Genomic DNA, 27912 nt, shown 5'->3' with positions numbered 1-27912 from the left:
AAAAATGAGAATTTTAATATCGTACCAAATGACATTTTTTGCATTCTTAACGCTCTTTTAGGTTTTCAAAAACGCAAGCGACATTTTTTAAAACGACTAATTAGGGTACTTGTTTTTATTAATTACCAGTTTTCCCAAACGTTAGTTGTTTCACAGCCTCGTAGATGTCCTTTTCAGTTAGCTTTAGTGAACATCCGTTCCGGCTTGATGTCGCTAGCGTACGGAAACTTCCTGAAAAGCGTGTGTAACAATATATAATTTTATAACTAGATGGAGGATGAGTGCAGTTTATCGACAAGTGTTTTTGGTAATAGAACGAACCGGGGTGTGAAGCGTGAGGGGAGTGTAAACTTGGGCTCAGGAGCGAGTATAAATAACATAGAGACAAAAGAATAATACTAATTGTTACAAATAATTTCTAAAACAAAACAATGTATAATTTAGTAAGGTGTTTAAATAAAAGGTGAAATTAAAATAAGAAACAATTTCCTAAAAGAAATACTTATAGGGAAAATCATGCGACGCCTATGGTTTGTTTACTAACTTAAGTCACATTCACGCATTTCTGGATTATAATTAACAACACGTGGTTAATGAATATGCCACTTTAGGTACCTTGTTTGCAATTAATAAGCATTAACTTTAAATCTTTAACACATTTGTGACGAAATGTCACAGAAATACCTCAAATCAAAATTAAAAGAAGCAATAATTTATTAATATAAAAAACACAAGTTAAACAAATAAAAAACAAGCTTTCAAAAGATGTCACATAATTTTTTCTGTGTATTGTTGGTTGTCGTTCTTTCTCACTGTCGGCTCGCTGTAATCACAGTCATATATATTATTTATTGCTTTAATATTGTTTTATTAGGAAAATAGATGAGAATGCTTTCATGTTTTAAATATCTTTTGCATGTTTTATTAATAATGTAAACATCGCAGTAAAACGATTTATAAATGTAAAAGGGAATATTAACTAGAGTGCGAAGTTTTAATAGTAAATGTTATAGTCAACCCGTTCGTTATGGTGGATGCGCCGGGAAAATTGTTTTTTTTTAAATGCAACTTTGAGCTAGAGAGAACAAGCAAGCAACTATAACTTTTAATATGCATGAAAAACTTTTTTGTACTCCCACATCTAAAACATGGATTATGTTTCCATGACGCTAAGTGACCTTTTATACACACCTTAACAAGCCGTGACTTTTATGCGTATTAGTCACGTTGCTAATCGCAACTGTCATATTAGTCACGGGATGAAGTTAGCTTTCTGTAATTCTAATAATTTTTGGAGTGTGAATCTGGCTGCACGAAACGAAAATGTTGGGGAAACGCGTTGTGACGCGAGTAGCAAATTTTTGGTCGACTGTAATTTAAATTTTGGCCTCAAAAAAAAATTACTTATTGCTAACTTTACCGAGGTGCTTTCTGTCAGTTGTCATTTAGTTGTCATTTAGACGTGGCTGCGGCTTGTGAAAAATGATTAAAAATGAAAGTGAAGATGATGTTTTTAGTGGAATTTGCACTCCACCCGAGATTACCGAAGCAGCGGCCTTGGCAACTGCTAATTTGCTGCCGGAAAAATCAAAAAGTCATTACGAACGTGCATATAAACTTTTCCAAGATTGGCGTCAAGAAATTAAATAAATTCTTTAACTGAGAACGTGCTGCTTGCATATTTTCAAGATTTTTCAAAAAGAATGAAACCGTCTTCTTTGTGGACAATCTACTCAATGTTGCGGATGACGCTTAAACTAAAAAATAATGTTTACAACAAATACAACAAATATATATTTTTTTATTTAAGTATTTTTTTTTGTGGTGATCGTAGAAAAAGTATAGTATGTAACACGTGTATAAACTTCTCTAGACATTCGTTTTATTAGGCACGAGCGAAGCGCAGCGGACTCATGTCTAAAGTGGCGTTTATAACACTAGTTATATAATATACTATTATTTTCCTTTGTCCTATGACCTAAAGGTATGCGTAAGCACCACTATAATCATAATGTTCATTCTGAATATTTTTGCGATGATTAATTAAACCAAACACAGCAAAAGTTTCGTATTTGATTAATTTGATTTTCGTTAGGCCGATTGACACTGACAGTTCGATAGAAAAACGGTCAGGTCGCCAACATTATAAGACTAAATTTCCTTCTTTTTAGTATAATTTTTATAGCACTGTTTTTGCTCAGTACGAATCCCAAAACAGTTTCGCACTGTGCCTTAGGACAAACGCAAAGTAGAAAAACATTTTTATGAGATTATTGCTCCGCTGCGCTTTGCTCGTGCCTAATAAAACTTATGTCTAATGTGGCGTTTATAACACTAGTTACATAATATGCTATTAATAGTAATTGTTAAAAATTGATTGATTAACTTTGTTTTCAGTATTTCAATAATAAAAATATTTTTATTTAGACAACATGATTGTTCATTCAAATTCAGTAGGTGTGCAGCGTATTTTTGTAATTAAATGATGAATAAAGACAAATTTCAAATTCAAAAATTCTACGTCGTATTAAAAAATGGTTAAAAGACTTGTGTTCACTAATATTGTAAAAGTAAGTATAAAGTTACAATCCATAGCTGTCCTCAGAACCTAGAACATTATTTTAATATAATTTATTTTGAGAGGAATTGTTCAAGTTGGTCATATGTGTAGGTAAATACTTTGCGACTTGTAAATCTTATTCTCGTATGCAAAAGGTGCTCTAGGTGCTTTGCGCAAAGTAGAAGTTACCGCTATGTAAACTACGTTGGTAAACTTGGGATGTGTACTCTGTTCCCGCTTTGGTCGAACTGCGATACAATCAGTTAAGCTTACTCAAGGGATAAAGTAGCTAACTTTTCAAAGAACACTGTTTATTAGCTAATTTAGGCAGGTGAGATAGAATCTTTGAACCGTACCTGCTCTAATACAAACTTTATATCACCGTGCTGACTGTTAAATTACACGAAGAGCTTAGAAAAACAGAGTCGTTTTTTAATTTACTAGTTTTATGTTAAATTATTTTAAAACACAAATTATTAAAACTATAAGTGCAGTAACACAAATGGCAAAAGAAAAAAACTCAGCAAACGAGTCGTAACTAAACAAGACGTGTGTAAGTTTTAATTAAAATTTTCGAATACATTTTGCATTTCGTTTAAAATTTCTGTCACAAGAACAAAGTCTGATAAAAATATAATCAGTTTACTGACTCATTTGTTCATCTGGTGTTCGTTAAGTAACCTAATATAATAGCCATGCTCCGCTGGATTCTCACGATTCGTTACCAATGATCCAAGTTTGCTCCTGCCCTAACGTTTTTGCAATATTTAACACACTCCTCTTGATCATAACGAGGACTGTTAACTCAAATAAAATATTAAATTAATTAATTTTACAAGTGATTTCAAGTGAATTCCTAGATGAAGACCGCATGTTCTTATTGATTAATGGCCAATACTACATATCTCTAATGAAATATTATGTATTATTTTGTCACCAAACTCTTGATTTGCCTTCAGAAGTCTTTACCAACAAATACGTTCATAATTCAGTCATACAATTAATTAATAATAAAGAAATTGTGAACAATTGAAAACTAAAAACATAATTTGACAACTGTGTAAAAACTGGAACATACATTGGTACTTTCCGACGCCGCGCTGATGAGTCACCCTGTATATGTATTTCCTTGGGTAGATACCTACCTTTTTCTTTGCATATCATCAAAACTCCGTCCGCATTTTGCCAAGTCTCGTGTTCTTCTTCGCCCCCCAAATATGGCACCTTATTGATCCACTTATTTGAATGTTTTTTATCTCGTGTAATTATTCTTTGCGAAAGACAAAAATACCAAACGATTTATCAATTTTTAAGAATTGTAACTTTAAATGAGACATTTACATTTTAACGTTGAAAAGGTGAATAAATAGAACGCATTTGATTCTTTTATGGAAATGTAGATTTTTGAAGCTGAAAATAAACAATAAAAACATTAAAGGCAAGTAAGACAACAAAAGGCAAGCGATAAGAGCTTAACAATTCTTCCGTAGTATAATTTAATCTTCTTTTTTACAGGTACACAATGAAGCTGTTTAGTATTCAATTTTATTTTAAATTAATGTTTGCGCATTAATAAAAATACATTAAACATCTACATATTTATTACACTTAAAATATATTATTGTGTTTGATATTTATCAGTAAAATAAGAAAAAACAGCTAATTTGTTAGTTTGAAATCTCAAAAGTGACTTGTTTTCCTAGTTTGAATAATCGAAATTAAAAAAATAAAATTTTTGCCAAAATTCTGCAAAGTGTCAACTTATAAGATGACAAAATGAGCAACTTTTGGTGTTCAGTATTCTTGACCACTGGTGATTTTTTACCCAAATTTTCGCTTCAATAGGCAATTTTCGTGATCCCAAAGGGGTTTTTGTAACAAAACTTTAAAACTTGTATTAATAAAAAACATTAAATATCTATATATCTTTATTATATACATTTTCGATACAATGTTTATATACGCAAATACAATTTCAATTTATAATTTATGTTATTTTAAAACACAGTCGTTTATATTTGTAGCAAAACATCGTTTATCTACAACAGTGTACTATTGGATGTTACCTTTCCAACAAAACAATACTTATTATTAATAAAATATTTTACTTGGCACATTGACAAAACAAGACTCTTTAGTTACTAAAACAATAAGGAAGATTTTAGTATAGAGTGTAGCCTACTCAAAAATTTTTTCTTTAAATAAACGTCATATACAACAAATGAAAATAATTATTTGTTCAATATCAATACATCACTAAAATTTCTAATACCCTGTCAGTTTAAAGTTTAGAAGAACGGGTACAATGAAAAACATATACAGGTGCGCCAGAACTCGCATCCCATAGAAAAATTTCGAGTGTAAGATAAGATACCAGGAACATGGAAAAAATGTTTAAAAAATTCTCTGTCAAAAAAATTTGCCATTTATTTTTGGATATTTGACATTTTTTTGTCTATTTAATGATATTGATTATCTTGTATATGTTTTTTTCTGAGTATTTAGTAAAAGTACAAAAAGTTTGCCAATAAAACCACAAATAACATTAAACGGAGTTACAATTGAGGACACAGCTTCCTTGTTTCCTCTTCTAATAAACTGTAGCAAAAAAACTTGGAAAATTATTTTTGCAACAGAAGAGTCAAAGTGCAAAATTTAAACTCTCATAACTTCGAAATTTTTATAGATAAATTTTTTTAACATTTTCTCCATGTTCTGTTTTCTTACCTCAAATATGGATGGCATTTTTCTCTGGGGCGCGAGTTCTGGCGCAGCCTGTATGTAAACAAGTTTGAAAAAATCGTCAAAACAAAATTTTCTTTTCAATGTTGATAGTCACACTGTTAATTTTGTTTAGAAAACAGTTTGAACTATATACACTGATAATAGTATTATTAGCCTAGATTTTTAAACAATCAAATGAAATCACTTTTTGCATACGTACCGCGTTCATTCAGTGTCTTAAAAAACAAATTAATTCGATATTTTCATTTGATGTACAACCAGAAAAAAATGTAAACAAACGGCTTATTAAATATTATATACAAAGTCTACACTCTTAAATTAATTATGTACTACAGTAACATTTTCGGACACTACAAAAGCTACATGAAATTGATATTTTGTGCTTCTACATAAATATTGAGGAGTTATAGTATTCCCAGCCAAATATATCCATTGGTTACCTTGTAATTAATTTTTACCGGTTGGATAATTATGAAACGGTTTTGTTAGAATAATTTGCTTTTCTGCTAAAATCGTTTCAGGTATTTTAAAATTATAAACACCCAGTGACAGTTCGTTTGCATCATATATTTTAGTAAATCTATCGTCTGAAAATTTAACAACTAAGCAAAAGTCAAATTACTAATAATTTTTTATGAAACAATTACTTTATAATTTAAGGCACGAGAAGTTATCTAGAGATTTTGGGCTGGTCTACAATCAAATTTTAATTCGAGATTAATTTGACGTTTGCAAAGTAAATAACTTAATTCGAATTAAAATTTAATTCGTTTTGTGTAAATCAGCCCTTAGTAATTGAAATTCTTGCCTCAATTTAATATAGTAAATAAAAAACCTACAAGACGCAAGAATTGTAATAATTAAGTAAAAGTTTTATGATGCAAACGATTTAAGATAAAAACTTCAAAACAGTAGTACATATTTTTCTAAATTAAAAAATTAAAATCACTTAATTGAACTTGTGTAATGCCTCGAGAATTCAAGTATTATCATCTAGTCAATTATGTTAAAAATTAATTATATTTCTCTAAACGATGTCAGTCTTCATTTAAATTAGGTGATACATGGTATATATATATAAACAATTGTACACTTATGCTTTGGTTTTAAGCGTCCTTGTGATTTTATAATCTGAACTTACTGTTCCTATAATCTACTAAATAGTAATTATAATGGATACACAAAATTTGTGTTTTGAGGTATTCACCGCAGCGCGTTGAACAATATTATGGGAAGTATCCACAATGAAAGCTTGCAGTTTAGGTTACCTGAAATAAAAGCAAAATTCAATTAACGGCGTTTAATTAATGAAAATTCTATTCAGTTTGGCAATAAAATATTTTTGTGATGAATTAAAAATTGATGAGGGTAAACATGCGGTCATGTGTGCAACGTCAAACAATGCAGACTTCGTTCACTGGCAATATAAGTCATAGGAAATTGAGAAAATTTCATTTCCGACGACCTTTAGGGCGTGTCATAAACTGTATATGACATGGTACAGTTAGTACAATGCTATTCAAAAGCAATGCCTCAGCATCGCCTTCACTATAACAATATTTCATTCCATATGAATAAAAAATTAAACTCATTACAAAATTATTACATTTTAAGAGCAATATGGTGTCAGTCGCCCCTAAACCTTTTTGTAAGATTTTAGCATAATACAATAATCCCCAAAAATAAATATTGCCACAAATAACAACATTTCTTCCAAATATGACTTATTCGAAAACTAATAGGAATTGTGTTTGACGTTTATACAATTATAGTTTTGGGTTGTGAGATGAAAAATCTAAAGTGGATCACATCTAAAGAGAATGATAAATGTGGCAAGGGAAAACAGATCAAAGACAATATGTGTTGAAACTCAAAATCTCAGACGATCACTTGGCTTTTCCTTTTATTATTGAGGACGTGAATTCCATTTACACATTAATATTTAAAACACTCGTGAGGAACATATATCTACACTCGAAACAGTGATATTTAAATTGCAGTTGTGCCTGAAAACTTCATTATTTGCTAACATAAATCGAAAAATTCCCTCAAAAAATGTTTTTCCAGCAATGTCGCATTCGATTGTTAAATGCTGTTTCAAATTTAATGAATTATTCATAAGTGTAACCGTGTGATAACTGGTATGTACACGTTCAAAGCAAAAGACCGCTTTTTTAGATATTACATAGTAGGAAGGCGGGTTCAATTGTTTGTTCTATAAGGTTGCTGATACTAGTCGATTTTTTTTAATATTCGATAATGGCTTCGAGCTTTAACAAAAGCTTGAAAACACGAACTTTTCAACTTTTACGCCATCATTAAGTTTAATAGAATTGAAGATTTAACCGTCGTTCGGGTTTTGCTGCACTTATTTTCTTGTTCTAACACACCCAAATCTACGTGAATGTGTCAGTGTTAATATTATTTGCATACAGCATAGACCAAAAGTAGAAAAGCGCGTTCGAAGAATGTGTCTGGCTCAAATGAATTCGTTTACTAAAAGCTCTTAAAGTAATTAAAGAATACACAAATTTCTACAAAAATTATGCACTGGTTAAACTTTTATCTTGTTTAAAAATTGATTTTTGTTTTTGTACATCTTATAAAATGTAAGAGAACAGATTCAATTATTAAAATCCTTTATCCTTTACATATCTTAAAAAAAGAATCGAAAAATATTTCATTCTCGAGAGTGTAAATTAATAATCTTTTGAATATTCCATGGCTCTCGAATAAAAATCTAGTGTAAACATCACACGACTTTCCTTATCCTTATCCTTATTTGGAAAACATCCTAACGACAATAATTTAGTGTTGGAAATCCGAGTAGCAAACCTAACCTTACAGACAGAGACACACACACCACACACACACTTATCCTTATAGGATAAGGAAACTAAAAATCTGACAAAATTAGCACCAAATAAAGGCACAAATTAATAAGAATATTTGGAAAGTGACATCTTTGTTATTATGGATTCAAACAAGTGTAACTTACCTGGAGAACTAGCTACTCCACTTGGTACATGGTGACCATAGCTGATACTCTTTCCTTCTGGATCTGAACTTGACTTTTGCTCGGATTTGTCAATTTCATTTAAATTTGATTGATATTTTGAACCTGTAATTACATAGTATAAAAAAAGTTAATGTATCAATGCAGAACTAATGATTCAATAAAAAAAATAAAATTGTATGCTTTTATCTATATGTCTCACCTGTTCATTATTGATCAATAATGACTTCCATTTGAGGTCTATTACAAACGAAATAACGTCCTAAGGTATTGGAGGTTGCTACTATTTATTTGTTGCACACGGACTGTGTCATATTTTTTTTTTGACATTTCATAATTTTTAATTTAATGTAAAATATAAAATGTTGTATATACCATGAGCATTATTTCATGTCTATGGCCTTTGAACGACTTACAAGACTTTTGTGTCCTCAAGCTTGCACACTCGGAGACCACAAACATCCAATAATACCCTTGGTACATAAATAACTATTTTTTGTTGTCCAAGTAATAAGATTTTATTAAATTTTTTACCTACCAAGTAATATTTGAATTTCAGTATAAAAGAATTTTAGTATCGAAAATAGACTCTTATAGGGTGTAATAAAAAAAGTACATTAATTTTAACTAGTGAAACAACTAGTCAAATTCTAATTTTTTTACGTGCAATTTTCTTAACAAAAATTAAACAAAAAATATAGGGCGTTGCAAGCAAAGTTATAGTAAAGTTATGTGAATCACTATTTTAGTCGCTGTATATATTTTTTTATTATTTTAACTTGTGATTATTGTATTTTTGAGTTTAGTTGTTAGGTACAGTTTTTTTATCCTTATTATTCTTTTATTTAGTCTTCTCAATGAATATTTAAAGAATTATCGTATTTTATGAAGATTCCCTCAGGTTTCCGGCTGAAAATTAGTCTTTCTTGAAGAATGGTTGAATTCAGGGTAGGGGCGGATAATTTAATTAGCGGGTTCATTGTATAGTTAAAATTTAACAAAAAAGAGCAAGAAGATGCTAATCTTCGTTTGATTTCTAAATTTATTCATAAACTTGTATCTCTTATCAGTTAGCAACAATTAAATTACCAGTGCACACTTTATGTGCAATATTATACGCCAGAACAACATTTTTTAGGCTGCAAAGTGGCAGTTTAAGTTTTACAAAGTTTCTTAAATGTAAATAAGCTTTCAAATTATTTCCATGAAGTTCACCTCTCTATCAGAATGGTCAAATTAACTTTTCGCATTAAGATTATGAGGAGTATTTTATAATGTTGTGTCTTTTCAATACTGCACAATGCGAAACGTGTTCAAACTTTTAACTGCAATTAAAAAAGAAATAAACGTATTTTTAAAAACAAAAGTTACAAAAACGACGCATTTATTTTACGTAACAATGATTAGCTTCCCATAAAATGCATATAACAAAAATATTATTAGATTTCATTCTAAAAATTCTCTCTCGGTAAAAACATTCTTCTACACCGAAAATTTTCCTTAATTTAAAGGAATCCATTTATACACGCTATGCTTTACAAGAAGTAGGCTAGAAAATGCAAGTTATCTGAAGAATTTTATCACTTCCGAGCTTAAAGTTTTTGGGAAATGCAACCTACAGTAAAATCATTTAAATAAATTAAAGAACAATACTCTTTTAAAACATAAAAAAATGTTTGTATGCCAATTTTCGGGAATTTAGCTCATCCAATAATTCTAGTAATTTAAATTTTTCGAATTTTTAAACAGCTATAACTAAGTTTATGCCGCCACTGCTTTCACCAAATGCTGACTACAATAATAATTTCGTGTGAACCACAATTAGGTACTATAATGCCACTGTATACAAAGTGATGACTTTTGGATAAAAACAAAGATACCTTTCTCACCATGATGAATAGTGAGCGAAGAAGGATTTCCATAAACTGAATTGCTGAGATTGCCATTGCCCAATATATCCCTGATGTGACTTGGCGTTTCTGTAGTTGTTGACTTTGGTGGCGTCGTTGGAGGTGAAGAAGCTACGACAAAAACGTCCATCAATTCTCCTCATCAGCTACCAAACTCAACTTTCTGTTCTACGCACTTTTAGTTAAGTTACCGACATATCAACACAATCAAATTTCTGGCGAAATTTGATAGCGTTGTTTGAAGATCTCCAGAAATCAAGGCTTTAAAAAACTAACATTGTCTTTGTATTAATGTAATCTTCAATTAAACGAAAAGAAACACATGATCCATAAAAGAGTAACACGATATACGAGCAGCTGTTTTGTGCGTATAATTTATAACTACAACCAAATATTTATTCATTTTCTAGTTTAAGACATTTCTAATTGATCCCGTAAAATTTTTGCAAGTTTTTTTTTTCAAACATCAAAACGCAGAACAGAAATAGTATTTAAAAAATGTTGTTTGTATCACGAAATAGCAAATTATCCCAAATTGAAAATTTTGACAGCCGCGATTTTAGTTTTAATTTTCATTATTATCAAATAAATATTAGTAGGTAGAAGCGAAGTAGGAAAATATTAATACAATTACTTTATTCTCCTAAAGACCTTTGCCTTTTAAAGTGACTCTTTACCTCAAAAGTTTACTTACAAATCTAGAAATACAGGGTTATTCATAAATATAAAGCAATATTTGAACCTCAAAAATGACCCATAAAATGATGATAATTTTTATAAAAACTCGTGTCCTATCTCTACTGATAAGAATTTTACAGCCCTCGGAATTTGGGTATGGAAATTTGTTTTTTTTTTGTAATAACTTTGGAACCCTTTGACCAAATATTATAAAATTTTGAATAGTTACTTGCGAGAACATATCTTTTAAACTAATAATCACAAAAAGCGGATACATCTACTCAATTTCCGGTTACAGCAACTGCAGGTCATATATTCTGTGTTTTTCCATTTTTTGGCTTCTTAACACATTTTTTTTTTAAATTTTTTTAAAAATATTTTAATTTAAAGTGAGTACTGCACAACGCTGAAAATTAAAAATATGAATTTTGAATAAGTGGTATCTACGGCAACCAATGACCATGGTCACCTAAATTGCTGCGAGACATCTGTTAACGTTGATGATAAATTCTTGTGAATTTTTTATGAATGAAATGCTACGAGATCCATTTGGATTTATTATTATAGTTATGTTTGGAGTCTGAGGTAAACTCTTTTATTAAATATTTTCGATTAATCGTCTAATAATTGTCCAATCTCAAGTTGACAGATGCCTGACAGCAAAATATGGGATCATGGTTATTCGTTGGCGTGGATATCACTCATTTAAAATTCATACTTTTTGCTTTCAGTATTGTGTAGTTCTCACTTTAAATTAAAATATCTTTAAAACGGTGGATTTTAGGGATATTAAAAGTTATGCGTTTTTTATTCAAAATTGATTACTCTATTGTTTTGAGGAATAAAAAATTAATGTTAAGAGGCCAAAAAATGAAAAAACACAGAAAATGTGACCTGCAACTGCTGTAACCGGAAATTGAGTAGATGTATCTGGTTTTCGTGATTAGGTAGCAGTTTAAAAAGTTTGTTCAAAGTTTGTTCTTGCAAGTAACTATTCCAAATTTTATAATATTTAGTCAAATGGTTCCGAAGTTAAAAAAAAACTAATTTCCATACCCAAATTCCAAGGGCTGTCAAATTCTTATCAGTAGAGATAGGACACGAGTTTTTTATAAAAATTAACATCATTTTAGAGGTCGTTTTTGAGGTTTAAATATTGCTTCATATTTATGAATAACCCTGTATAAATAAATATCTTTTAAACAGCACAAAGCTAGAAGCATGTGAGTAAATTATTAAATTTATCAACAGTGGCGTACTGAGCCCTTAACGGGCCTGTGTTATGGAACACAGGCACAGAAACACAATGGCGTGGCTGTACGGGCTCCCTTCCCACACCAACGACGAGTGTTAAAATATACAGGTGATTCTTAAATAGACCGACAAAATTTTATCACAGTTTCTCAAGGATAAATGGAGACAAACTGTACCCTACTTACGTTTATATCTTTTAGGGGTAAAACCCCCTTGGTCCGTACCACTTACGGCGCTTATGAATTGTTGCAATGATCAAGTACATTTTCATCAAATTAATACCATGGTTTCCACTACCTGTGCTAATACTTATTACGAACACAGCAGTGGCGTACGCTTTACCTTGAAAATAACTTTAATAAATTTTATTTGGAAAACGGTTAAACAAAGATTTTTTAAATATTTTTCTCAGCACGTTCTCATAAAATTTTGTTGGTCTATTTAAGAATCACCCTGTATAAGAATAATAAATTGTAAAATAAAAATTTTGGTTTTGAAACTTCTTTTTTAATAAAAGTCGATAACTCTGCAATCACAGGTTGAGTTTTACTTATACGCATAAACTTAGGGAATGAAAGGTTATGACCACTAATAAGTAAAGAAAAAAGAGGCTAAATAGTTTTTTTATTTTTGTCAAATATTAATAAAAAAATACCACTTTACCCCATCATAATAAAAAAAATTGATTCACTTAAGTAACTCTTGGCAGGCATGGGTGAACAAAATAAATGTAATGTCGGCATTGGTGTCATCAGCGCAAATTATCTAAAATTTTAAAGTCTAATAGTGTTTTTAACACGGTAACTAAGAAACTTTTATTAGAATTTTTTTCACTGTTAGTTATTATTTGGCATAACCTATCATACCCTAAAATTAATTATACGTATAAGTTAAGACTCACCCTGTATCATAAAATAGTATTTTGACATTTAAAAGAGAAAGGATCGATTTTTCTTTTGGTGAATTCATAACTAAAAAAATGATTAACAAACACCAATATTTCACGTTTTGTTTGGAGAAATTCAAATACTCATTTTTCCATATAAAACGCTCCAAATTTTTCTTCATTAAATGGAGAATTTAATTCTGCTTCGATTTGTATTAACATTCTTTATACCTATGAGCTCAAGCAGATATAACAATTTTTTAGTCATCACAACTTAATTTTAACAGCTAATATAAATAAATTGACTTTGGACTTTCGTAAATTTATAATTGGACAAGGAAAGAACCCGAGCCCGTGTACTGCGAAACCCACAGAATATTGCTCAGTTCACCACTGTTTATCAAACCACCCTCGTATAAGCCAAGTTTCATTAAATTTAAATATTTAATATTGCAAACAAAAAACTTATTTTGACAAATTCTTTTTTTGGTTAAATGAAATATAGCCAGTAACCAAAACCAATAGTTAATTATTAAAATAAAGTGCAATTAGTGCATTCCTATGATTTACAAAAATGAAGTAACAAGTTTAAATCCACGTTGAAGAAAGCGAAAGTGATATTTGTAGAGCCAAATATAGAAATACGAGAGTAGGCTCAGTGTATAAAGAGCAATTGAAATAAAATTGTGTTAATATCAGCGTTTCACGTTGGAAGGTTATGAGAAATGCGTGTAACTGTAGCTTGGTGGCGTCAATTCGGTCGTTACCGCGATGTGACAATCTGCCGCCGCATGACGACATATTTCATATTCATTTTATCGTTGATGAATTGCGAGATTTGAACATTGACACTGATTGAACGGTACAACTTGATTAGATACGGTGTTAAGCGAGTAAGTTGAGTGCTGTAAAATTTGTCATTCCTTATATCGACGACGGCGACGTCGGTGTTACAGTTGCGAATGGATGATGCCACAAATCGCTACTACCTGAGACAAATTGCCTATATATCCCCTATCAAAGTACACCAATAAAATAAATAAAAAAGGGAATTTCCGCCCCTGTCGTAACGTAACTCATCGTCATGTAAATGTTTTTTCGAGTGAAAAAACTGGATTTGTTCGATTATTTTCCTAATATTAGTGAAGAGAAGTCGGCAACTGTCGGAACATTGCGCCAAGTTGTTGCTATAGTAACGACACGTGTTGAGCACGGCGTCACTTTGTGAATCTTGTCACGTTATGAGATGAAAAGGGACCTTTGGGAAAAGCAAAAGGAGACGAGGAGATCGAAGGGGTGGACTTTAGATCGAGATGATGACGCTAAACAGACACCCCAAAACAATTGAATTAAAATAGTACAATCCGCAAAAGTAAAAAGGATTAATACATGCACCTAAAACTACATCGGAAAAAAATTTGAACCATTTTGGAATTGTAACTAAACTAGAATAGAATGTTATTATTTCATATGCATGTTGCCAGTCTAGAATATCTATGAGTGGCAGGACATCAGCTTCGATGTAAACTGTTTTGCTCTTTGGCCAACAACATACGACAGTTGAAACTTTGACGGGAAATATGAGCAAACCCATCCAACTGATTTGCAAAGAGGCAACAGATGTTATTAAATAATCAGAAGATGCCTGCTGGCCGAATGATGTATTCGATTCATAATTTTCGCCTAATTTGTAGCTACGCGCTGCTTCATTATAAAAACAGGCTTCAGTCCCATTCAACTTGTTTTAACTGTATTTCAATTGTTCTTAAGGTTTATGCATATTTTAAAAATAGAAAACAAATTTTATACACATGTATACTAGATGTTTCTTTAACATTGCAAAAAATTGCAACTAATAAAACAAATAAAAATTAAAATTAAAAAAATATATATTGAGTGACGTACCATGGCTCACAAAGCCTGTAAAATTTTCTGAAAATACCTCAAGTGGTTTGGGATTTTAATTTTTTATCATGAAACGTTATCACCCTGTACACTAGAATTATCATATATCTGACATATTAGTGATATTTTTCGATGTAGAATATGTGGTTGCAATTTTTCGCAACATTAAGAAAACACCCTCCTGTATATCTGATTTCGTAAAAATCTACTCATTGCAAAAATGTTCACAAAATTAATTTGAAAAATAGTTAATTAAGATATAGCGAATGCAAGAAAAGACGACTTTCAATTCTGCAGTAGTACAATTGCAATAATAGCCTAAGATAAGTACGTGATCTGTTTTCCGGTTACCGGAAGCGATTGTGTGAACCATCTAATCTGTTGTATATGTAATATGTCTTGTATATTGTATTTATTACGAGTTTGTAGTTTCGTAGGTTGGCACTATTTATGGATCCAACAAACTTCAAATATGTAGGTATTAAAGTAGAAAAAGAATACATTTGTCTAAAAACATATTATACGCCGCAGAGAAACATATTATGACCCTTGCTGCTTCTGAGACATACAAACATGATGTAATAATGCTTAAACTATGCTTAGACTTATAAAAGCTTTTGTTTTTTAAGTGATTTACTAACTTCTGTGAACATCATTGTTGATTCAGACTCAATCACTTATAAATATTTCAACATAAAAGTGCAAGTAAACGGACTTAGAAAACTTTCAAAATAAACGATTCATTTATCAGAGTGCCGTTCCTTTGTGAAAAACACAAACTTTTCGTGTAATTGCTTAATAATTCAAAGTTCACTCAGAAAAATCAAATTTTTAACAATCCATTCCACAAAAGTGTACGTAGTTTGATAAGAAGTTTCAATCAATGGGTACAATTTTATAATATGATCCACATCCTAAACAAAAATTTGTTTACGCGGGGAAAATAATTTAGAGATCGAATTTTAATTAATGTTCGTCAATAGAGAAACATTAATAATGTTCTTAATTAGTGTAATTAATGTGTGGCGTCAAATGAAGCAAATGCAAAACGTTTTAATTCTACAATTTATTTATGTACCAAGGACATACTCAAAAAAGCCAGAAGAGATCTTTAAGCTCTAATCATTATGTAAAAATTTTCAAATTAACATGTTCAAAAAAATCAACTTGACTTTGAAATAAACAAGAACGGGTTAGTTTTCACAAAATTTTAACTAGACTGAGAGCGGAGAGTTGTGAAGTCCTAATAAGGCAAAGTTCATCGTAAAAAAATCCTTAATTCATCCAACCGTTAAAAACGTTAACGTGCTTTAATTTCAGTAAAAAATAACCTTGTTGTTAGAGCTCTGTGCCATAATCATAAGTTTATAAAGCTGTACTTTCAATTTTCACTGGAGAAGTAATTGACTAGAAAATGTGATAAACAATTTTGATCATAAAAGCTGTGGATCGTATTTTATCAAACCACAAATCCACAAGTGTTGTATGAGGTTACAGAATTTAAATAATTGTAACGTTCGTCGATAAATTTTAAATGTCCAAATTGAAAATAATGGTGATCGCGTAACAGCAAGTAATATTTAAGTAAGTACATTTTATAAATCGTGCAATTCGTAGAAAAATCAGAGCGGTATTTAATTCCAGCGGTGGGAAATATGAGGTAGATGCAGTCGACTGCACTTACCTGTTTGTGTGAAATTAGATGATGCACACTAATTAACAAATGCATACATTGGGGTCTGTTGGAGCTAAATGTCGAAAAAGCTAAACATTAACTAGCTATGAAAGTCGATATATCGGCAAAATGAATGGTCATTCCAATAGATCTACGGTTTACATGCATACAGTGGCAAAATACATGTCGTCCACACGAAACAACATATTTAGTAACATCGTAACCATGCTAGGAGCTGCATTGGCAGCTAATGCAACAAACCGCTTCTATTCATCATCCGCAGGTCTACGAGTAGGTCTACAGAGGTATAAGCAGGGAAGGCAGGTTTAGCCTATATACGTAAGCGGCACTATGCTGATTTTACATCAAATCAAATCTGTACATCGTTATGTTTTCGATCCATTTAACTAATCGAACATCTGTCTGATGTGTTCAGTTCAAATCAAGCTCAATCCCTTCACCGGCACCGATATGGAAATAAGGATAAATTCGTTGAGAGCTGAGTGGTCAAGATGAATCGTCGAATCCGGCTGATGGTCAGTGAGGATCTTAACAAACAGAATCCATGTAAACGACGACCGAGCGTTCAGTAATTTGAAAGATTTTGTTCGTGACCACACACCGTCAAAGTTAGAGAGGAATACCTCACTGATCCAAACCGCATCGAATACCTTTCTTGCGGACATTTTTACTCAACAAGTAACATTCATAAGAAATGAAATACGAGCGCGCATCTGTCCATGTTATTGTTGTATACAAGTTTCTTTGCGAAGTGCTTCCTAACGGTTTCCAGATATATAACCGCTGCCGTCTGGCGATTCCACTTTTATAGCAAATTGCTCGATAACGCAGTAATTTATAACTTCTAAACGGCTTTTTCCCACCGTCTTTATATTTTTTTATTTAAACTTAAGACTCGTATTAAGATTTAGCCGATACAAACAGAAAATTTAATTCCCAAATCAAAAATATCAAAATCACGTTACAACCATTCAGTTACATTTATTACTAGTTTATGTGAGCGCACGAAAAAACACGTTTAGAACCCTCTAACAAGTTTAACTATACCCGACCGATAACTATTACGAGAACTTGGGTGAAACACTTTTTCGACATTCCATACAACACTCTTGCCTTTTTTCATTAGCATACATTTTAAATAATATACTTCTCACAGAAAGTAAAATAAAATTTTATTGCATTATTCTGTCATGAATATCTATAGCCATTATTCAAGCTGTCATTTTTCTGGATATTAATATATATTGACAGAAATAATAGTTATACTACTCTAGCTTTAATTTTTAATTAAAAAGTAAAACTACACAATATGTATATGTACTACATGAGTAATGTGGTATCGCAGGATACTAATTTTATTATAAAAGTAGAAATATAATTTTTTGATTTTTTTATACAAGATGATTCAAAAGTGTCGGGCCAACTCTCGAATGATAATAAAAAACTTTCAGTTAAGCTTAAAAATTAATGCAAATTTTTTGAAGCTTTTTTTTTGAGAAAAAACAAAATTGTCAATTTCCATATTATCATGTAGGCATTTTAGCTCTTTTGTTTACAATGTTGTCGGATTTGGGGATATTTTTCTATAGGTACCTGTACCTAATGTTTTCCGCTAACTAAAGTTAAGAATACATGATCTGAATAGCCATGGGATTTTTAACTTACATGTTCTTCAACACCATCCAAGAGATGGCAGAATACTTTTAAATCACTCTGTATACAAGTGGTTGTCAAATAAAGCTACTTAAAATAATATCGAAACATTTTTGGTGAGACATTAAACATGCCCTCCTTCCATAAATTTTTGGATTAATCAATCCCTTTGCATAATAACTATTACGAAAAATATACCATACTAAAAATTACAGATTAGTGAATTCTCAATGACACGCTAGATTGTGATATTTTGATTGCCAAAAAGTCAGTCTAAAGAAAGTGTTGTTTCTTTAAAAAGCTCATGTTTTTATGAATGCATTCTCCAAAGATTGGTATTGCAAGTGTTGTAATCGGTTATTAAAGTTCAATATTCAGCTAGTTCACGACTTCCATAAGTTGAAATTAATGACTGAATGGTTGCAGAACGGTTGTTTTGTATTAAAACTTCGGCGTACTTCGTAAATCTCCTTAAGTAATTAATCCACAAAAACAGCAAACACTTACTGTAAAGTCTAATTGTGCCATCGGTTTCACCTCGAGGATTCTTTGCTACGCACTTATAAGTGCCGTAATCAGTTTGTTGTATATTGTTGATTGTGAGTTTCATGTGGGTTTTATAAGATGGTGTTCCAACTGTATTCTCGGCATGATATTTCTTCGATTCGTGTATCATTTGGCCATCTTCTCTAGTCCAGTAGTTAAGAGAACTCGGATGGGCCTCCGTGAAACATTCCAGTGTTACAGAATAAGCTAAAGGAGCGCCGACCAGTTGATGTGGTATCCACAACATTGGAGGAACTGCAACAATAAGAAAAAAACAATCGATTTTACAGAAAATTGACACGACGTAACCTATGTGTTCACCTACATCCACATAGAAATAACTAAATGTGTTTTCATTATAGAATGCAAAACAGCAGGAAACTTCAGCACGAATACTGGCTGGTGATATTTCACGTTCTTGGGAGAGAATGGCCCGCTAAGCGACAGTAACAGGAGCCGAGAGAACCGAGCTGTTTACATGATCATTTACTTTTCTAACATCTTTAAATGCATAACGTTCTCTCTCCTCCAAGCTTACTGCCGCACTTTCCTAAATTGCTTTTCTATTTCAGCCAAGTAATTGACTATAAGTCAATTACCATCTATTTCATAACCAATTCAATTAGCTACGTTGTGAAACGTACGAGAACGCAGATACAGCAGTTCTACAATTTTTAACTATTCTAGTTGCAACGACATTTATTATGCTTATTTATTTTCTTCTTTTTTAAGCTACAGCAATTGTTATATTTCGTGTGTTGTTTATTGATAACATAGAACTAATATGTAAACTTAGTAAAAAAAAACAATTAAATTTTAGGAGAAAATCCCCAAGCTGCTAATATTTCCAAAAAGTGTTTTTATAATTTTTTTTAATCGAACTAGAATCGTATAAGTAAAGCTTACTAGTCATTAAAAACATTTTTTTCTAAGTAATGCTATACAAAACGTAAGTAAGCACTGCCTTCTTAAAATAATAGAAATATTATTTTATTTGCAAAACAAACCAAAATATCATAATTCAAAAAATTAAGCCCGTAGTTCATACAACAAGATTTACTTAACTTTGCCCATTCCTAAAAATTATTCAAATTATTTATTTTAAAAAATAGTATACTCTCTTACACTCAAAATTTTGTGAATTTCAGGAATGGACTACATTTTGAATATATTCTTTAAATAAATATTCATGTTAAATCTCATAGTAATTTATTAACTTATCTCATTTTACCAAATAGTGGATAGTAGTAATAGCACATGCGAGGTGGAAAGTGTGTCATATACTATGTGTATATACATTCTGTGTGTCCCCGGATAGGTGAAACGGCATAAAACATTTTCTATTTAAATTTTTATTTTTTTGGAGTTTAGCCCAGCTTGGTTAAATACTAATTTCTAACATAATTTTACGTGATGGATGTTTTAAATATTTTTATATAGGTAAGTATTCAGTACTAGCTAAGTATTCAGTACCTACCGAAATTACTACTCAGTTTTTTTAGGGCAAAACCATCGCAGGCCTGTGTAATCTTAATGTAATTTTTTCATTTGTAATAAAAAATGATAAACCTGAGAGTTAAGAACCGGAGTATTACTATGGTGATTATGAATAAACATAATTACAGTGAGTTATTAATTTTTCAAAACTACGATAAAATGGTGATTCGCCGGGATAACACACTCAATATACGTATTTCAATTTTATAAGCATAAATTTTAATATACAGGTGCGTCAAAACTCGCGCCCCAGAGAAAAATTTCAAGTAAGATAAGATACCAAGAACATAAAACAAATGTTTAAAAAATTCTATTATTTGACGTTTTTTTATGTCTATTTAATGATACTGATGATCTTCGATATGTTTTTTATAATTATTTAGTAAAACTACAAAAATTTTGCCAATAAAAGCCACAAATAACATTAAACAGAGTTACAATTTAGGATACAGCTTCCTTGTATCCTCTCTGTAGCAAAAAAAAATGGAAAATTATTTCAGCAACAGAAATAAATAGACTCGAAGTGCAAAATTTAAACTCTCTGGTATCTTACCTTACATGGTATTTTTCTCTGGGGCGCGAGTTCTGGCGCACCCTGTATAGCTATAATATAAATTCCAAAGTATGTAATTTTTAATTTTGTGTTATTTTTAGTATATAATAAAAACACAATAGATGATTAAGTATGTGGTAAAAATGGTGGATGCGTCGGGATAGGAATTTCAACCATATAAAAACTCTTTTTAGTAAGTGTTATGTTATAAATTTTTCATTGATTTATTACTTGTCCCATTTTTCGTGTGTTACAAAGATAATTACAGTAAACGAATGTTATATTTTGATAAAAATGGTGAACGCACCATGATATTAATGTCAACATATTTGGTTTTAGATTTTGTATCTTGAACTTAGCAAAGAAAAATAATTGTGACTTTGTTTAATATGTACTAAAAGTCTGGAAAATTTGTATAAAGTGTCGATTTTGTTCTGTTCTACAATAAAAATTCACAATTATTCAGAATGTTTCGTTTTTATTGTTATACATTTAAATAGATGGTAGAATATTCAATTTGAAGACAAAAGTTTCTTATAAACATGTTTTGAGGAAAGGAGGAAGCTACATTCCCTAAAAGAGGTGCCTTTTTTAAAAGGTTTTCCAATATTTCAGAATTTTTTAATTAGGGGCGTCGTAAACGGTAAAACGAATTTAATGTTTAATTGTTAATGGTTTATGGTCTGCAACATAAATTTTAAAATTGATTTTACTGAAAATCGGTAAGTTGTATCAAAAAACGCAAGACCTTGTCTATGAAAATCTATGAAATGTAGAATTTTGTTGCTGAAAGTGGCAAGAAACTTTAGCCAAAATAGAGTATTTTTTACCCTAAACCCACCCAATTTAGAAAACCCCTGATTAAACATTTCAACATTTGATCTGTTTAGTTTCTTGTATAGAGAAACTTTAGTGGAACGGGGTTGGTGGTTTATAAAAACATTCTTGATTTTTAAACCTTATATTTAAACAACTTTTCCCTTTGATGGGTTACAAAAGACTCTCACAAACTAAAACTTTCTTTGTCCAAGTGGACGTACGATCCACCCCCATCTGGAGGAGTGAATATGGTGGGGTGCGTACCGATTGGGTACGGTAGGTACCGAACATGATCTTTAAATTCGCTTAGGTGTATAAAAGGTTATCATCTGTACCAAATTTTGCAATTTTACCTAAAACGGTTTCGGAAATATCAGAAAAAAAACATTAAAAGATGCACCCATTTGAGGGGGTGTAGCTCCCTTGCGTAGCATTTTTCGATACATGTTCATAGGAAACTTTTGTCTTAAAACTGAATATTTTATCTCCTGTTTAAATTTGTAATAATAAAAACGGAACAACCTTATATTTTAATTAATTATTATTATGAAAGAGTAGTTAACACGAATAAAGAAAAGTAAAGTTGTCTCTTTAGGTGTTATTATTTGTTTAAAATTTGCTTTCGCAATGTAATAGTTTGTGTTAAAAACGTTATCACTGTTAAACTCCTAGACAAAAATTCATGTATGTATACTTAATGGTTTTTATCTTCTTGTTGTAAACAATTTTTTTTACTAAGGTAATATAGTAATCCTCATTCTGCCAAAATTGGCACGTGATCAACAACCATTTATTATGCAAATTATTCAAATGTAGCTGAGGTGAGTATTGCAAGATATTAAAAAAAAAAATTAGATGTTTCTCTCACTAAACTTTGGTACAATTTGGTTAATTATCATCATTTAGCCAAGGGGGCAAAAGTATAGCGGAATTTTAAAAGCATGAATAATCGCTACGAGAGCGATTTAGATAAAAGCATGAAAACAAAACACGGTTGAAGTTAGTTAAGCACAGTTCACTAAAGACTTTCAGTTTGAAATTCTCTATCAGAGAAACTGCAGAATTGACTTTAGCGTCTTTATTTGAGAATGAAACTCATTGATTAAAATGCGCATTTTACCCTTTAAGGTAGTTTCTGTTTATTTGCTGAAATACGGATGAAAGTGTATTGTTTATTTTAATTAATATTCGTGTTACTCCCCAAAAATTCTCTTTCATACAATGAGTAAAGATGACCCAGTTAAGCAGAACCTAAGAGTGATTAATTCTAATCCAAGCCTAATAATAAAAAAGGCCTTTTACATTTCGAAGATAATTACCAAAAGTTTTCGACAAAATGCAACAATTTATTACAAGTTATTATTTGGTCTCTTTACTTTTGCCATACAGTAATTTTATCGAAAATATTCACCTTTTTTGTTGTTTTTTTTTTTGACAAAATCCGGTATGAGTCTGTTGTTAGTTTTCATAAATACAAGACTAAAGACCACACATAAAAAATGAAAAAGAACAATTCTTAATTATTTATACATTATTAATTAAAGTAAATATATTAAATATATTATTATATATTAAATATATTATTATATATTAAATATATTACTGTATTGTTACGGGAGTTACCGTGTGTATGCAAAATTTTAGCTTGTTAGGACAACTGTCTCAAATAGTGATGGTAAAATTTCAGAGGTTGGTTTTGTCCTTAATAACCCAAGCCAGTTGTAGGATTTTTTCTGCTCTATCGAATGGAGTTGGTAACATTTTCGTCTTACAATTAGAGGCCGAAATATTGATAATTGTTTATTACAATTGTTAATTGTTTTAACTAAAATAAATATCATTGTAGTGTTACAGGAATCACTTGTGTATGCAAAATTTCAGCTTGTTCAGACGACAGGAACTGTCTCAAATTTGACTCATAAAATTTCGTAACGACAGACAGACACAGACTACAAAGCAAGTTAAATAAAAGCTTATAAAGAAATAAATGCTGATTTTTTCAAGCTATTTTTTGAGACCTGGCCTGACCTGACCCGTTAATTTCCATATTATCATGTAAGCATTTTGACTTTTTTGTTTCTGATGTTGTCGGATTTAATGTATTGTTAAATTTACTAGTTGTATTTTGTACTAAAAGTTTTTCGAAATACAACAATTTATTACAAATTGTTATTTAGTCTCTTTACTTCTTCCATATAGCAATTTTTTCGAAAATATTTACCTTGTTCGTTGTTCTTGTAACAAAATCCGTTATTAGTCGGTTGTTAATTTTCATCAACACAACACTGAAAGCCACATATAAAAAATCACTGTTTGTCGGTTCAGTGCACAAAGTCCAAAAATGGAGAAGTATGCCGTTTGTCCTTTCTTGATGAAAATTTTCATGGATGTGCAAAAACTTGGTGGTGTAATATTGCATTAGGGGTGCCATTCGTGTTATCGATAGCGTTTTGTGTGATATATACAATAAAACAGTGAAACAAAACCGACACTTTAGCACAGTATGTGATCAATTAATCACGTGGTGAATATGATGTCAGCATGACAGTATGAGCGTCCTATTATAATCACCTCTTGCAATTAATTATTGACGTAGTGGTCCCAACTCCGAGCCACAGAGTAAGTATTAGAGCAAAACAATCCTTTCTTGTAGTTACATAAACACTAATTAAATCGGCAGCACATAAATCCTCTCTTACACCAAAAACATAAAAGAAACAGGAATAGGCCTGTTGATTTTCCTTGCGAAATATTTATTCTATTTTTATCTATTTCCTTCCGAGGTTCTTTAACAATACATTTTTATTTATTAGATCTTGAATAAATATTTTAACGTTTTCTTATATAGACTAAACTACGAGATAAATCCATTTCGATGGAACTGTTTACCCCAGTTGACAAAAATATATGTCAATTATGTTCTCCATCTGTAGATTTTATTACTTGAATTATATCGTCGAGATAATTTTATCGATTTTCCGCACAAACGAGTGGTCAACTAAGAGCTTCATATCTACAAATCTGGTGGAAAGCAAATCTACCACCTGCTAAACACAAAAGGCATTACTTTAAGGGGGTTTATTTTCATATTATTGAATTTTTGTTTTGTTCCTAAAGAAAAGTAACAAAGAAAGCGAAAAATACAGGCTGACCCAGGAGCATGTAATCGGTGCATAACTTTTTTGGTAAATATTTGAGATATTGACACGCTGTTTGCAACATTTGGTAGGTCTACTTAAAGTGCACCATTCAAAAATATTTTTATTATACAGTGTATAAAAATATAAAAACAAGTTAAAAAGGATAATAGTTAAATTATAACTTTTAATTTGCATTTTAAAATTATTAGCCCAGCTAATTTATCTTAAATAAGAAGCAAATCATTGCATTTAGTTTCGACCTAAAAATCTGATCAATAAGATCCTTATTTTTAATTGAAACCAAAATAGAGGTATGCCACTGTTAATGACAAAAAATTCCAATTAAAGAAATATGTAAAAAATAAGCTTTTAACTTAATTTTAAAGCATTTAATGTTTATATTTCTATTTATATAATTTAAACAAAACATTACATTTTCATTGTAAAAATAATTAAATAATTTATTAACCATCCCTATGGAAACGGCAGATCTTGTAAGACTGAACAGGTACGGGTACCTGTTGAAAAAATCACCAATTTGTCTTATGATGTAAAAAACATTGAACAAAGTAGCAAATTTAACAATAAATTAAAATTGAGAGTTTTTTTTTAAAGCTTGCAACAAAAATCTGAATTCATGTTTATGCTTAGCTGAAAGTCTTTTAATCACCATTGGAAAGTTGGTCCGACATTTTTGAATCACCCTATATACAGAGTGTTGTATACAAGGTGGTGAACGAAAGTTACATTTTTTTAAATTGAACACCCTATATATTTTTACATTATTCGTTTCTACGTAAAAAAATAATAGAAGTTTGTGTAAACAATTATAGGTCTATCTCTTTCCGTTTCTAAATTATTCATCTTTTTGTTATAAAAAGTACCGACATTTAAAAAATAACTGCGAAGTCGGCTATGAGTATTTTCTGAAAAAATTTGCAAAAGAAAAATTTAGAATAACTTGTAGTTTTAGCAAACAGCATTTTAGTTCAAGCATACAGAAATTTTACAGGGTGTGCCAGTACTCAACAAATTAAATAACCCTTTTTTTTAGGTAGAACATCTTGTATCTGTTTTCATGTATCGATAGCATTTTTGACAAACTTTTTATCGATATGCGGTTTGTATAGAAAATTTTGAATATTTTTCAAAATTTACAAACAAAGATTTATTACAAGAAAATTAGTTAGTTTTTTTATTTTAAGTAGGCTGCTGTCAATGCTGTCAGTGAATCTGTCAGTCAAATAACAATTTATTTTTTACAATAAGAATAACTTTTTTAAGTCATTAAGGTGTAGAATAACAACTATAATATATTGATAGTGACATGATTATTGATAATAAAAAACTTTTTGTAAATCTCGAGAAATAGTCCGAATTTTATATACACACCGCATATCGATGAAAAGCTTGTCAAAAATGCTATCAATATGTGAAAACAGGTGTTCCATTAAAAAAATGAGTTATTCAACTTTTTGTGTATTGGCACATGCTTGAACTAAAAGTCGACTATTTCCTAAAACTATAAGATATTTGGAGTTTTTATTTTGAAAACTTGATGGAAAATATTCATAGCCGACTTCGCAGTGACTTTTTATGAAATGTTACTACTTTATATAAGAAAAAGTTGAATTTTTCTGAAACGGAAAGAGATAGACCTATAATTGTTTACACAAATTTTCATAATTTTTTATGTAGAAACGAATAATGTAAAAATGTATAGGCTGTTCCACTTAAAAAATATAACTTTAGTTCACCACCCTTTTACACAGGTGTCAGAATTCGCACCCCACAATAAAATTTCAAGTAAGATAAGATACTAGGAATATGAAAAAAAAATTGACATTTGACATTTTTTATGTCTATTTAAAAATACTGATGATCTTGTATATGTTTTTTTTATAATTATTTAGTAGAGGTACAAAAATTTTCCCAATAAAAGCCACAAATAACTGAACAGATTCGGACATGAATCTGTGGAGTTGTGACGTCAGCCAAGTGTAGCCTCACACTTGGTGGAAATTATAGCCTGGTTCGGACGTCACTGATGGAGGGTAGAAAATGAGTAGAGCAGCGGTTTGAGCTAAACTGACTTTTATTTACAATTTAGGATCTATATATACAATTCAAAAATGTAACGTAAGCTAAGTTGATTGAACTTATTACCATACCGGTTAGCAATTCAGCACTTTGTCACCAGGTGACAAAGTGCATTACCATTAATTGTACATTTGAACATTCCTTAAATGGAAGTATTGCCTAATTTGTAATAAGCGGATGTCGCTTCCAAGAGTCGTTAACCACAAAGTGCAACGCTGTCAATCGGAAGTTACCTTCAATTAAAAAAAAATGTTTGATTGAAGATCAAACATTCTGGCGGGCCTCGGTTGAAGAATAGATGGGCTTTAGTTTAATCATCTCGGTCCTGATTTGCCGCGCGGTTTGTTGAAGATCATCTTGATTATGGCGTCGGTAGTTTAAGGTTGGTGGTATTTTTTTTATGTGCCTCAGCAATAAATTTGTTTACATGAGCAGTTGAAATTAGCTCATGTAAGTTGCCGCGGCGGAATCGAACACTCAGCAGTTTTGAATAATAATCACAAGTTTGGCCGTCTTGTAGGAGTTTGCCTTCCTCCTTCTTGGGGCGCTTTCTTAGGGGTTCTTCTTTCCTGCTCGGCTCTTCGCTTTTTCGTTTGTGGGATTTGTGTTTATTGTGTCCGTTATGTCGATGTTTTTCTTTTCGGGACGATTCGGGACCATGACCGTCTGGTTTTGAACTTTGTTTACTTTTCTTAGCTTTTTCCCTATCTTCAGTCTTGTCACTATCACGTTTGTGATGACTAGATTTTGTCTCTTGATCGTCTTTATCGTCGCTGTCATTTGATGGTTCTTCGCCGTTTTGGTACCCATCTTCCTCTTCGACATCTTCGCCTTCATCTTCGTCATCCTCCTCCTCTTCTTCCTGTTCTCCTACCACCATTTCCTTCCACTTTGCGACGAGACTCTCGACCGAATCACCCACATCGCCCCCTAACTTGCGTAAGCCATTCAGCG

At 31.0% G+C, this 27912-nt stretch overlaps 1 protein-coding gene across 4 annotated transcripts in view; it reads right to left on the bottom strand.

Annotated features, from left to right (window-relative positions):
- Nucleotides 1–5153: 5153 nt before the first annotated feature.
- LOC123006662 (lachesin-like) overlaps nucleotides 5154–27912 on the bottom strand; it is a 117963-nt gene continuing 95204 nt past the window's right edge. For 2 of the 4 annotated variants that reach the window (XM_044401312.1, XM_044401315.1), the window contains exons 6-9: nucleotides 18811–19104; nucleotides 10202–10342; nucleotides 8304–8426; nucleotides 5154–6573 (exon numbers count right to left, since the gene is read on the bottom strand). In XM_044401312.1, coding sequence (XP_044257247.1) covers nucleotides 6509–6573; nucleotides 8304–8426; nucleotides 10202–10342; nucleotides 18811–19104 — 623 coding nt within the window. In that variant the 3' untranslated portion in view covers nucleotides 5154–6508. The remainder of the gene's footprint in view (nucleotides 6574–8303; nucleotides 8427–10201; nucleotides 10343–18810; nucleotides 19105–27912) is intronic. The other 2 variants (XM_044401313.1, XM_044401314.1) reach the window with 2 other exon arrangements.

Source organism: Tribolium madens, unplaced genomic scaffold (assembly GCF_015345945.1).
Source record: "Tribolium madens isolate multiple individuals breed KSU strain unplaced genomic scaffold, Tmad_KSU_1.1 Scaffold_2;HRSCAF=44;Tcas5.2_LGX, whole genome shotgun sequence".
Classification (NCBI taxonomy): Eukaryota; Metazoa; Arthropoda; class Insecta; order Coleoptera; family Tenebrionidae; genus Tribolium; species Tribolium madens.
The sequence above is the reverse complement of the archived record's forward strand: the minus strand, read 5'-3'. Positions and strand labels throughout refer to the sequence as shown.